General features: G+C 42.3%; 1 protein-coding gene across 1 annotated transcript in view; it reads left to right on the plus strand.

The window, feature by feature from the left end:
* The window catches only part of BTBD11 (BTB (POZ) domain containing 11), a gene marked incomplete at its 5' end in the record, with an annotated part of 78,771 nt that extends 65,811 nt beyond the window's left edge, over positions 1-12,960 (plus strand). The window contains 5 exons of the mRNA XM_009872456.1: positions 623-725; positions 2,443-2,524; positions 3,515-3,583; positions 6,613-6,726; positions 11,541-12,960. Coding sequence (XP_009870758.1) covers positions 623-725; positions 2,443-2,524; positions 3,515-3,583; positions 6,613-6,726; positions 11,541-11,750 — 578 coding nt within the window. The remainder of the gene's footprint in view (positions 1-622; positions 726-2,442; positions 2,525-3,514; positions 3,584-6,612; positions 6,727-11,540) is intronic.
* Positions 12,961-13,449: the final 489 nt, after the last annotated feature.

Below are 13,449 nucleotides of genomic sequence, written 5' to 3' on the forward strand. Positions count from 1 at the left end.
AGGTGTGTTCGAGTGGGACTGTAAATCTGCAAAGATTTGTCTGTGTTGCTAATTAGGCTGGGATCTGAGCCTGGGGCCTGGAGCTGAACATCTGTCCGCAACTCAAACCGCTGCAGGTGATACCGTGGCAGCACAGCCCTCCCAGCCCTGCTGACGGAGCCCGTGTTGTTTTAGTGTGACCAAGAAAAGACTCAACCAGTTTTCCAGGACTCTCTTCTCCTTGGCATGAAGACTTCCTCACAAAGGGAGAGGGGCCTAATAGGGTATAAATGAGCCCAGGGCCCTTGAGCATCCGTTCAGCTGCAGTTTGCTTTGGGTAGCAGAGCTGGGAGGCTGTGCCAGCTCCATACGGCGGGTACAGCTGGCTGTCGTCTCAGCAAAGGTCGTCACGGACTTCAAAGCTTTGAATTCCCTTCGTCTGAACTCCACGTGGCTGTCTGGGGGGCTTCTGTCTCAGGCTGTCCAAAATAGGTTTATGGGCTTTACTCATTAAAAACAATATCCTTGTACACTATTGTCTCCTTTTGTCAAAACAGGAAAATATTCTGTGCCTTCATGACCTCTTCCAAACTGAAGTTATTGGCTTTTTCTTTTTTTTCCCCCCTTCTTTTTGTGATTCTAGATCCCCATTTTCTTAACAACAAAGAGATGTCAGATGTTACATTTCTGGTGGAAGGAAGACCATTTTATGCACATAGAGTGTTGCTATTTACTGCATCACCAAGGTAAAATATAGAGACATTTCTGGGTTTTAACAAAAATAGAATTTGATTGTGTAATTGTTCTTTTTTAAAAAAAAAAATATTATTCTCTTAAGCTTCTTTGAGGGCTAGTGGCCTAATCTTCAAGTTTTTCCTAAGCAGAACATCTCAACAGCTTGTTTCTGGTTGATCTGCAGGACGTTTAACAAGTACTTCCATCACTAGATTCCCACCCAGCAAATGATCCATGCTTCTGGTCATGCATCTGACTTCATTCCACTGAGGCACATTTGCATGGAGCTCATTGCTGCAGCCAGCTCTTAATCATAGAGGACTCTTAATATTTTGATTCTTAATAACCTGAGAGTGGCTAAATCCTGCCTTGCATCAGGGTAGGCAGTCTCCAGGAAAAACATGCTACTATCACACAATTCATTGACAGCATTTGATATTCTTAAAATAATTACGGAACAGATCGTAGTGTATCCAAAGGCAGTATTTATAGTCTGTTCTCTGTGCCCAGAAGGCTGGATATGGGTCACGCAGCTGAACCCAGCTTTAAGGTTGCCCACAAACCGTATTTATATCCAGCTTTATGATTAAAGGTGTGCTTTTAAACAAATTTGGCTGGCCCTCCATAAGAGCTTATTTCAAGATGTGGCAAGGACAAGCCACCAAGTTTGAGCGATGTGGGAACTGATGCTGGCTATGCTGGCAACCCACAGCGCAAAGAGATTTGCGTAAAGCAACTGCAGTATCTGACCCTGCCTTCAATTAAGAAATAGGTATTTTGGTTTAGAGCTTATTGGTCGAGGTACAAACACATCCCAGACTCCAGCTTTAAACCCATTAAATTGTTTTCATAATAGAGTTTGACACTAGTAGAAGCAAATAGATTGTTATCCCTATTTTAATTTACAAGATGCAGCCATGATATGGAAAAGGTTACCATCCAGCAAATGCTGGTCTTGATAGATAAAACAAGCTTTACACTACCACTAGAAAGTCAGATGAATTGTCAAAAAAAAAGAAGTACAAGGGCAGCACATTTCCCATTTTCACCTTCTGATCAAATGGGAATGTCTGGTTTGGGGAAAAAGATGGCTACATATGTGTGTCTCACATAAATCTGCAATTATTAACTTAAGATGTGTTTTCTGCCTGAAACTTGTGTCTGAATTTCAGGTTTTGATAATCAGAGAACAGCAGCGTATCCAGTTGTCTCTCCTGCCTCTTCTTACACAGTTGTATTGAGGCTACATAGAAGCATTAAGTCTGAGTGTAGTTGTTCTAATATTTTGTTCCAAAACACTTTTTTAAAGCAGCATCACGAACTTAGAACAAAATTTCCCTCCTTCAAAAAAGGTGTGCAGTTTTTAATTCTTGAAAGTCTTCCTAAAACATCATATTGCCTCCAAAAAAAAAAAAAAAAAAGGGCAAAATGAATTTGGGTTTCGTAATAGGCGTCATTACAGAATCTGAATTTCCTATATACGTTTTATTCTATTGTGATATTAGATGTATTTTTCCAAATTTGAAATGCAAATCTCCTAAAAGAGAGCGTTCTTTCTTTTGATTTGAACTTTCTTTTATGTCAGTGTCTAAATCTTGATACTTTTTGGTGACAAATCCATTCATTTCTGTGTACTGGTTTTGCAAGAGCTGATGCTGTCCTTCCACTTTGCCGTACTTTTTCAGAGATAATTGGGATGGTGTTTCAATCTCGCTCCTTTTTATTTAGGTTTAAAGCATTGCTGTCTAGCAAGCCCTCATCTGATAGTACTTGTATTGAGATCAACTATGTGAAGTACCCCATCTTTCAGGTAAAGTCAGTTCTCACATTGAATTTAAATGAAACATGTAATAGGAACATCGTACATGCCCTGTCCAAATTAGTATGTATATATTCGATAAACACGTAGTTCAGAGTAGTGGTTTCATGACCACAGGCTTCATCTCCATTCATACACTAAGCTGCAGGTGTTATTGATTGCAAATGTTGTGCCCGACCAGATACAACAGCATGCATTTCACTTACACGGGCTACACAGACAAAGCAGTGCATGTCAAGGTAAAGCACTTGATTCCTTTTTCTCTGGTTGGCTCTTTCTGTATTTAATGGGCAGGCTTGGAAGAGGTACACTTCATTCCTTAACAGTTTTTGCCATGAAAATAACAGGGCTTGCTTTCTGTATCTGTAGCGTATACATGTATATGCTTCCCTCTGTTTGTGTCAGAGCTCAGACAGTTCCATGTAGTGACTGTTACTGCTGCAGATAATTCCCAGCTGCCTACAATAACTTCAGGCTTGCTGGAAGCTCACTGCAGAGGGATCTGAGCTGGCTCGTGTTACAGTGCAAAGCCTCCCCCACTCTTTCTCATCATCCATGCGTGCCCACACACAGCTGGATAAAGGGAGGGGGTGCCATTGCCAGGGAGAGAATAAGGGAGTAACCGTTATAGATGCTATATTTTCCTGAATCAAGGAGGTACTGAGTATACTGGGGGAATACATTGAAAATTCAGAATGAGTTAATCAGCTTGCTGCAGACTGTTTGGAACTTACCAGAACGTCCAATATGGCTGGTGAGGGTTGTGACATTAGACTACCTGCAAGAACGAAACACTGGACTGTGCAGAGGGGGGAGAGGTTAACCAAATATGTCTGGAAATCAGGAGGTTTAGGACAGTTTTATCTACAAACTCTTGGTGGTTTTGGAGAGCCTCAGGTATTGCCTGCAAACTTTCCATCACTTTCTGTTCCCTGACATGTTGGATTGTTTTTTATAAATGTTTTCTTCGTTTTATTACAGTTGGTTATGCAGTATCTTTATTATGGAGGTGCAGAGTCACTCCTGATTAAAAATAATGAAATTATGGAGGTAAGAGACATTTATCTTAATTGCAGTGGGAGCAATGCTAAGTGATCTGTGTGCTGTTCACTCAGGGGCACGTGGTCGTTGGGCAAGACATGAGCGCTCCCATAAGAGGCAGCAGCGGAGTGCCCAGGCTGTCCACAGTCCTGTGGGGGACACTCAGTCTCCTTCTTGGCCCATTATGGTAACTTTTGCCAATATGAAGTTGACTGTCAGTGAAGAAAGAGCAGAAAAATCATGATCAACAAGCAAAAAAAGTATCTGAAATAAAAATTTCTAGTTGGATGCTTTGAAAGGCTCTTTCAAGCGAAGTACAAAGATGATGTTACCAAAATCTGGCAGCATAGTATGCCATCCTCTCTCTCTCTCAGCCTGATAGGTGAGGTGCCCTGCTCCAGCTGGGCTGGTCAGCTTCCCTCTGCCACACTCTTCTGGTTTATTAGGTCAGGCCTAGATGCCCAGCAGATCTCAGCAGAGTTAAAGCATCCAGTTTCGTTCCTCACTTAGGAGAATTCTTGGGCAAGTACCTGCTTTAATCATAAGAGAAATCCCCCTGGAGTCACAGTTCAGTTCAGTTTCAAGTGTGTGACTGTCAGATTTTCTGAACGAAACCTCAAGCTGCTCCCTGAGATATAGAGACTTCTTTGTCCCTTTCTCACTGCATGTAAAACATCCAGCGCCGTTGTGCCCGTTTGGTAAAGCCAAACGAAGGCAACTGGAGCTGACTGGAGCGTATGGATGTTAAGTCATCCTCTTCCCGGTACTGTGTGCTGTCATTGCCAGCTATGAGCAATCTAATGGCTCCAGCTAAACTGAACCAAGAGATATTTGAGCAAATTCTTGATGATGGTCATTCAGGGAGTTTTCCTATTGTCAATCACCAAATTATGGCAACCAAAAAGAATACAGGACAGTAAATACTAAAATCAGAGCTGCCTAAGCAGCTGGTAATCATCAGTGTACAGACTATAGTCTGCCACTGTGATGTTTTATTGTTACCTTCATTAGTCTGTCCCTATGACACTACTGTCTGGGGCATTGATGCAAGGCTTGACTTTTACCAAAATACTGCTAAACAGAAATTGGGAGCGATTCTGTTGGGTACAGGGACATCTGTACCAACCCTGCTGGCAGATGGAGAATGGAACTGGCCAGGACTGAAATCATCCCTCTCCAGTGCTGGTGGTGGATTTTTAAACTAAGCATACCCACGTTGACTTTCTGAGCTTTATAGGAAAAAGTCACTGAGTCTCTATTTCACTCATAGTTTTAAAAGAAACTCCTGAATTTCTGACCCTTTCTGAAATTAGGAGTCTCAGACTAGGTAGTGCAACATTGTTATAGGGATGCTTGTGTTATCACCTAGGCTGTTAAAAAGCTTGTGCTGCAGTTCATCTGGCTGCTTGCTCTACTTTTGTGACATCTCCAAACTTCTGTGACTCGAGAATGTATGATTGATTGATTGATCTGTTGATAACAGATCTGGCCACGGTTCCTCACAGTTTAAAGTAATTACAAACCAGCACGTGACTGCTTGAGCCACAGAGGCAGCTGGAATAGGATTTGGCTTTATCTTTCAAAGCTGCATTTAGCAACTTGCCTTATTACAAATATGATAACAAGAAGCACCAGAAATACTCCATAGAAATCTTTGCTGCAATTCATAATTGAGGCCAGCTGGCTGCTATCACATCAGCACTGCAGATTTCCAGCACTTGGATTTATTTATGGGATTAAAGCAGAGCTTGAGTGGACTGCAAAGAAGTCAGAATAATGTCATGGAAGTTTCAGGGGTTTGTTCCCCAGTGCTCCTACCTAGTGGCATGAGAGCCCTTTGAGGATTCACAGGATAGCTCTTTGTCATGCAGTCCTAGATGATAACAGCCATGTAAGTGCCTAAACACCTGAACAGCTTGCCCTAAGAAGCCAGGCTGTTTTAGAGCAAAGTATCAAGCAAGGAAGAACCCCAACCTGCTTCCTAAGCCAGTGCAGAGAGCCACAGGTAATGACCTACCATGGAAAGACAGAAAATGAAATTCCTTTTTCCCTGCTGTAAAAGGACAGAAAGGGGGCAATAAAGGGGCAGAAGATCTTAGCACTACTGAAATCAGTTGAAGAAGTCAAAATCTAAGCCATTTTCTCTCTACAGGCTTCAGGTCATGCCCTCAGTGTACAGTGGCATGCAGAGATCCCAAGGCAATGGCAGTCCAAAGGGTGCATGCAGGACCAGGGAGGGAGATCAGCTTGAGTCCTGATGGCAGGAGAGCCGTGGTGGTGCAGCGATACAGAGACTAATACGGGTGTTAACTAGGCAGTGCCTCACATCAAGCTGGCTCCTACCTTTGTGTTGTATCCCACTGTGGACCTGCTCCTTGGAGTATTGTGGAGCAGGACAGTGTTTCAGTGCCTGTGGCCCAGACGTGACCATAGTGCTGCTCTCTAGCTAGAGCAAGAAACATATGGAGATCAGATCTGACTCCATTTCCTTGAGCTTGCTGCAGTGAGATCTAAGGTTTATTGCCTCTCTAGATTTTTAAGTGCCCAGGGTGGTCATCATCACCTGGTTTTAATTCTTATGTTGGTCCTGGCCCTTCTGCTGACATCGCCACATCCAGCCAACATGCTCTGTTTCAGCTAGAGTTTGGGGAATGGTTGAACCAGAACCCTTTTTCCCTGGGACATAATTTCAGATCCCCTCTTGCAGAGTCATGTTTGCAAAGTGACTGAAGTCTCTCCAAAAGGTACCATTTCCTTTTGTCTCTCACACACCAGCCCTCACCCCATTCCAAAGTCAGCACATGGATGTGAGCAGCCTGTCGTGGTCTCTCCACGTGCAGCTTCCCACAGTGTGATCGAGAGGGGACTGCAAAGGGTCAAAGCAACCAAGCAACTTGCTCATTCTGGCTGTTTGTCAGTACATACGTGCTAGCTGAAGCAGGGGCAGAGGAAAAAAATGTAATGAAACAGTAAAGAAGCAAGCTCCAATTCTGTATGGCTCAGCAGTTTTATTTTTTTCCTCGCTTTTTTTTTTTTAGCTTCTCTCTGCTGCTAAATTTTTCCAGCTTGAAGCTTTACAACGACACTGTGAGATCATTTGCGCAAAAAGCATTAATACAGAAAACTGCGTGGATATTTATAATCATGCCAAGGTAAAAATAACCACATCTGCTTTTATGTTGTGTGTCTGTCGTCATACTCATAGGTCCATTTTATGATAAGTAGTGATAGTTCTTCATTTATTTAAGATTTGTCATTTACTGGGACTGAGTGGATAATAGGTATGTAGTGTAGCAACAGTCCTAAATCATGTAGTGGAAGAGCAACTGCTCACCTCCTTCTCTTAAGTGCTTCAAACTCAATATGAGTGTACCACCCTGTGGCAGACCTATCATGTCAACCAGTTCTGCTGAGTTATTTGACAGGAATCAGCTAACTGAATAGGACACCTCTCTTTCACCTTCCAAGCTGCATTTTCCCCATTACAATTTTCTGTTTCCTCCTGCCCGAAGCCCACTGGGGGGATACACTAAATGTTGGTGACAGCTTGTCAATACATAAAAATGCTACGTTGTCGAAGTGCAACATCTCCAAGCTGTGCAAGGATGGTAATGAGAACTTTATGTCTTGGAGAGGAGAGATTCACAGCTTCTTACTGGAATCAAATTATTTACTTAGCCTGTGAGGAAGCCTAAATCATGAGGCATAAAAGTATTTTTTGACCTGTTTTCATTCATTTTTGGAGGTGTTTGCCACATTGCTCCCTTCAGTTTTTCTCCTTCTCTTATGTGCCTACTAGTTAGACTTTCAGTTGGAAGATAGAAATGATACATGAGTAGTTGCAATGAAATATTTTCAAAGCATTCCTTAGATGATTTTTTTCCTATAACTTACATGGTCTATGTGAAAGATAAAATGGTGCAGCGTGACACAGAGGTTTGATTGAACAGAGTAATCCTGCAGATTGATTCAAACCCCTGCAGATCTGACCTCCATTCCCATCATCAGGTATTTCCTACAGAGAGTAGTAATATTAGGTCTTGATGTACAGACAACATGCAATCAGAGTTTGAAATAGCATAAAGTTCTACCTATGAAATGAATAAGAAATTAGACGTATCTGCAGGTCCATTTATTGTAATAGGAAAAAATCAGCAGTGCAGGAATCCTTTGAAAAATATTTGATTTGTCTTCTAGGTCATGTGGGAACATCTCAATTTGTATTACTGTTACTAAAAGTAAAATGAATAATTTTGTTTAAAATGACATGTTTTCTTTGAATTGTGATTTACATCCTGATTGACAAAAGTTTTCATACGGAGCTTAAGATCTGTCTGAGGTTCTTGTACACTGCTAATGCTGGGACTGAACAAACCCAGTGTCTAAATCCAGCTCCTTGTTTGCCTATAAGGGCTCCAGCCTCCAAGTTTTTTGTGCCTGCATCTCCCAGTGTAGGCAGTGGAAATGGTGTACCTGAGAGGCCAGGATCATGTTAACACTGATGTGGGTAGCGTGTTGCAGAGATAGCCAAACTAGCTGTGAATGAGATCTTGACTTCTGGTAGCGTGTTGCAGAGATAGCCAAACTAGCTGTGAATGAGATCTTGACTTCTGGAATTAGTTAAGCCACGTCACCCTAGGGATCTGCATGGGCTAATTTACCCAGCTTACAGTAAATTGCCAGGGCTAAGCTTTATACCACTATAACTAGAAAGTTTCCAGGACCTGAATTCAAGACACACAGACACAGGTACAGATGCAGACACACACACACACACACAGACACACACACAAGCTAGTTCAGATGTTTGCAGAGCAGAGAAGATGCTCCATCTTCTTGCTCCCAGTCTGTGTGATGTGCAGGTGATTAGTCTGAGCACAGATTGTTCTGCCCAGAGTGTCCCCGACACAGAGTAGCTTCATTTGTTTGTCATGGGAGTACAAGAAAACAGTGTTTGTGGTGGAAGAAGCCAGATGGTCCTAATGAGCCAGGGGAGCTCACAAGCAGTTCAAGCACGGCTTCCTCTGCCTTCCCGTGTTGCTCTCTGAAGTGTGGAAGAAGCTCATGTTAGACCGCGGTGAGGATGTGAATAAGCTGAGCAGGTGCTGAAGCCAGGAACCACTGCATCAGCCAGGAGCAGGTTTTGAGTAACTTGCTCCTCTTGTAGGTACCATTTCTAGTCCTTGCTACTATGCAAGCTCAGCTGCACCTGCAGGAGCTCAGGTGATGGTGAGACCTGCCTTTCCAGATGGACATGTGCGAGCAGATTGGCCCAGAGGCATATGGAGCACAGTCTTTGTTATTATGATTGAGAGAAAGATATGGCTTGGTGGAAGCACAGCATGAAGTGAGCACAGGTTTGGAAAGCTCTCTGTGGTGGGCGTCTGGGTTCTCGAAAGGTTGTTGCAGGGTGATAAGCTGTGTAAAAGGAGCTATAGGAACAAGAGCTTGAGTTGAGAGGGTTAAAGAGATGAAGTACTGGTAGGAAGGGGAGACAGTGGGGGTTTGGTCAGACTGACAATTTAAAAGCTCGATTGAGAGTATTAAAATAATCTGTGGCATCCCTATGGGCTTTCCATTCTTAAAATTGCAAAGTGGAATCATAGAATATTAGTCTGGAAGGCACCTGGTCCATCCTTTTTTGGCAAAAGCATAGTCCACACAAGATGGCCCAGCACCCTGCCTAGCTGCATCTTAAAAGTGTCCAATGCTGGGGAGTCCACCACTTCCCCGAGGAGATTGTTTTAATGGCTAATTTTTCTCATTGTGAAAAATTATCCTTTTGTGTCCTGTCGGAATCTCCCCAGGAGTAACTTGTACTTGTTACCCCTCATCTTTTCCCTGTGACTCCTTTTGAAAAGGGAGTCTCCATCTTCTTTTTAACCACCTTTTAAATATTGGAACATGGTGCTAAGGTCTCCCGTAAGCTTTTCTCGAGGCAGAAAAATTCTCTCAGCCACTTCTCATAGGACAGCTTCCCAGTTCTTCAATCATCTGTATGGCCTTTCTCTGGACCATCTCCAGCCTGTCCACATCTTTTTTGTACAGCCAGGACCAGAACTGAACACAGTATTGCAGGTGTGGCCAACAAGCACGGAGTTGAATGGCATAATGACTTCTTTGTCTCTGCTGGTGATGCCCTTGTTGATGCAACCTAGCATCCTTTTGCCTTTCCTTGCCACAGCAGCAGCACACTGTTCCCTCATACTTAGTTTGTTGTCCACCAGGACCTCCAGGTCCCTTTCCAAAGAGGTGCTCCCCAGCTGGGTAGATCCCAGCCTGTGCTGCACTCATGGATTATGTTTTTGCAGCTATAAGACTTTATACTTGTCCTCATTGAACTTCATAAGATTCTTGTTAGCCCGCCCTTCCAGCCTATCCAGGTCTTCCTGCAGCATGGCTCTCCCTTCTGAAATGCTGCTTCCCCAGTCAGTTTGGTATCATCAGCAAATTTCATTAAGGTACACTCAGTCCCATCATGCAGATCACTAAGATGAAGACACTAAACAGCATTGGGCCCAACACATACAAATGCAGTCATTTGATAAGTATCAATTTAAGAGTTTTATTTTTCAAAGCCTTTGTTACTGTTCTTTACTTCCAGAAAGAAAGGAAGATACTGGACAAACTGGATTTGTAATGGTGGTTGATTAGTGTTCACTAGAGACCAGTGTGTTTTATGTGAATGCCCCCAAACTCCCAACAAAATCATTTGGACTTTGAAATGCATTCCTAAAACACTCGGCACTCACACAGATTGCAATTTGGGCTTCAGAACAGATCTGAATAAGAAAAGCACATTATTTCCTCAATCTCAAGGATATATTGGAGTAATGAATAGGGACGAATGGTGTTTCAGGGAAGAATACAGATTCACACACATGCTGTCACGTCTAGGTGCAAAATAATGCACTCATAATTTGATGAAAACTTGCATGGTTTGAAATTGAGTTAAATTCTTTCATTTTCCTCAGGAAGACAGATCCTACCTAGCCCTAATCTGTATTTATTTTCTCTTTTTTTATTGTTTTAAATTTTTAGCAATTTCTGTTCTTAGTTCTGAATGTGGTAAGGTGATGGTGGGCAACACTGCTGTGTAGTTATTCTGGTCTGGACCCAAAGCTGTGCAATGCCTCAGCAGTTCTGGCCCTTCAGGCTGCACCTTGCAGCCAAAAGTTCTTGCTTTACTCAGAGCTCGGACCTAGCAGGAGCTTACTTGGGCAGCAGGATGAGCTGAGCACTGCTCTACATTTGCATGGCTTATAGTTACACCTACAGTGGAATATCATGACTATACTCTTTATATGACCACAGGATCTAGCCAGTGGGTGACTACCAGTACAGGTCACCCATCAGATGACCAGTACAGATCACTTAAGGTTTGCTCATGCATTTTCACTCACACATTTATGGTTTGCTCACACATTACAGTATCCCTGCCTATTACCCTGACACAGTGTCCAACATAAGGGAGATACTGACAGCCCTAAACAATGTGCTCTACAAACCTCCCTTTCTCTCCCAAAGATTGCTCAAAGCATGAAATTTTGCATGACAGGTTTCTGCAGTCATATGTCCCATCCTTGCTAAGGGCGGCTTTCATGAAACTTGGTCTATAGTATGTTTTCCCAAACCTGTAGTTCCAGGGTGTAATTTCTAACATGAAGTCATGAGTCTCGTGAACTCTGTGTTAAAACTCCCACCGATTCCCAAGGGAGCAAAGTTTCAGCCCCTGGAAATTTGTTTCCTTAAGAGCCAGGGTCTTATAATATGGAATTATTAGCAGAATCATCAGCATAAAATACCATTCGATTAACTCCTTCCTTTCCATGCATATATATCTGTAAGCATTACTGTGTCTGTCTAAAAGGCTTAGCTTGTGTATTTGTGTGCAGCTCTTACGCACTGTATTTGTTGAGCAGGTTTTATCAGTGTGGTTATCTTTCTCTAATTTCACTTCTTGTAGTTTCTCGGAGTCACAGAACTATCTTCCTATTGTGAAGGATACTTTCTAAAAAATATGATGGTCCTCATTGAAAACGAAGCTTTCAAACAGCTGTTGTATGACAAGAATGGAGAAACGTCTGGTCAAAATGTACTACAGGACTTACAGAGGACGTTGGCCACAAGGATTCAGTCAATTCATTTGTCTTCTTCAAAGGGCTCCATTGTGTAAAGCTGAGGAAGATGGTAACCCTCTAATAAAGACCCTGCAAGTTAAGTCTGCTGTTGCAGTTGCTTAAACCTGTTGCAGTTGCTTGAACGACTACAAAAAAAAAGATCTTATAATTCTACTTTGCATCCAAATAGTTCTGTGTTGGCCAAAGGTGCTGTGTTGGGGCTGCAGCTCCATTTGGATGAGGGAATGCAGAAAACAAAGCTCCTCCATTTTTTTTCAGCAAACAGGGTACAAGACTATCCAGTGAATCGCTGTTGTACTCCAGTTTTGAACACACACACACACACGTGATCGTGGAGTTTGATGCCAACAAAAGCTGGAACTCACGTCAGCGAAGAGCAGAAGCCCCTGCCTGAGTGGTCGTGCCAGGGAACACTCGAATTGACCAATTAATCATTTAATGCAGATTTGTTCCAGTGTTACATATTTAAGAACCATATCTATCCCGGAGTCCATTATCTCATGCAATTAAGAAATGTAAGAACTGTTATTGCTGTCGAGCAAAGGTCAACTGTATTAGAGAGTGGGTAAGACTGATACAGCTGAGGAAATATCCTGGCAGATTTTTAGGGGTGGGAACTTTTTAAATTGTTCATAAAAAATAATGGGGTGGCCTTGTAGTTCTAAAACTATTTCTTAAGCTTAAAATTTCATTTTCAACAGAGCTGTGTTTGAGAACCTATGTAACATGTTTTGGTTTTTTTAAATGGTAAAATGTACATTGTGTAAACATACATATGATCAAGTTTTGCTTGTATTCTTTCCTAGGGTGGTCTAATCTTGCCTAACAGGCTATGGTTACACCAAAGAGGTACATTACCCAGACTATCTCTAATATAGTAGTTGGGGGGGACAGGAGAACTGCATGCTACTCGTGATTTGGGGTTAAGAGCAATGGCAAACTCAACATGCATTTGCATGGTAACTGTACCTGTGAAATGTTACGTTCGTGCTTCGTTTCGCCAAGACAAATGCAATGTTACTTCTTGTCAAACTTCATTTGTGAAATTAGCATATTTTTTTATTTGGTGCGATTGGTTGTGATATGATACCTCTGGAGACCCTTCTCGAGATGCTGATTTCTGTTTGTTGCAGTGAAGGGATGATAACAGATCTTCACTTCAGTAATGTGTCGATACTTTGCTACTGGCCAGAGATTGTGTCCGAGTTAGATTTTTTTAAATTATAATTAAATATGTACTATAGAATGATTTCTTGCTGTATCGTGAGAATGTATAGGTTATCTACAATGCAAGGTTTGGATGGGGTGGGATGGGGGATGTGATTTAATGTCAAAGCTTCATTTATTTTGCAGCATATTGTAAGCAAGGCAAATCTGCTACCTGCCACAACATTCCTGACACTGTCTCTGAAAACCACAGCAAGAAGTAGGCAAAGATGTTGCCTTCTCCATGCCAAAGTGACATTAATATATTTATTTTCTAGCATGCCGTTCAGAAGCTGTGCCCAGTTCCTAGACTTTAGAAGTTTTATTTTGACAGTGAATGTTAACCTTTTGTCCTCTTGCTGAAGTATCTACATTGGGTGCTCTTCCATGTTGATAGCTTTTGGCATGCTCAGAGAACACAGCTTGGGCTTTAGTTATCAACACGGTATGAAGCTGGTTTATGACTCTCCTGAGGTATAAATCCTCCTGTGTGCTTGGTCTGTTAAAGCCTCTACAGTTTCTGCAACA

This window comes from Apaloderma vittatum, unplaced genomic scaffold (assembly GCF_000703405.1).
Source record: "Apaloderma vittatum isolate BGI_N311 unplaced genomic scaffold, ASM70340v1 scaffold3527, whole genome shotgun sequence".
In the NCBI taxonomy this organism is placed as follows: Eukaryota; Metazoa; Chordata; class Aves; order Trogoniformes; family Trogonidae; genus Apaloderma; species Apaloderma vittatum.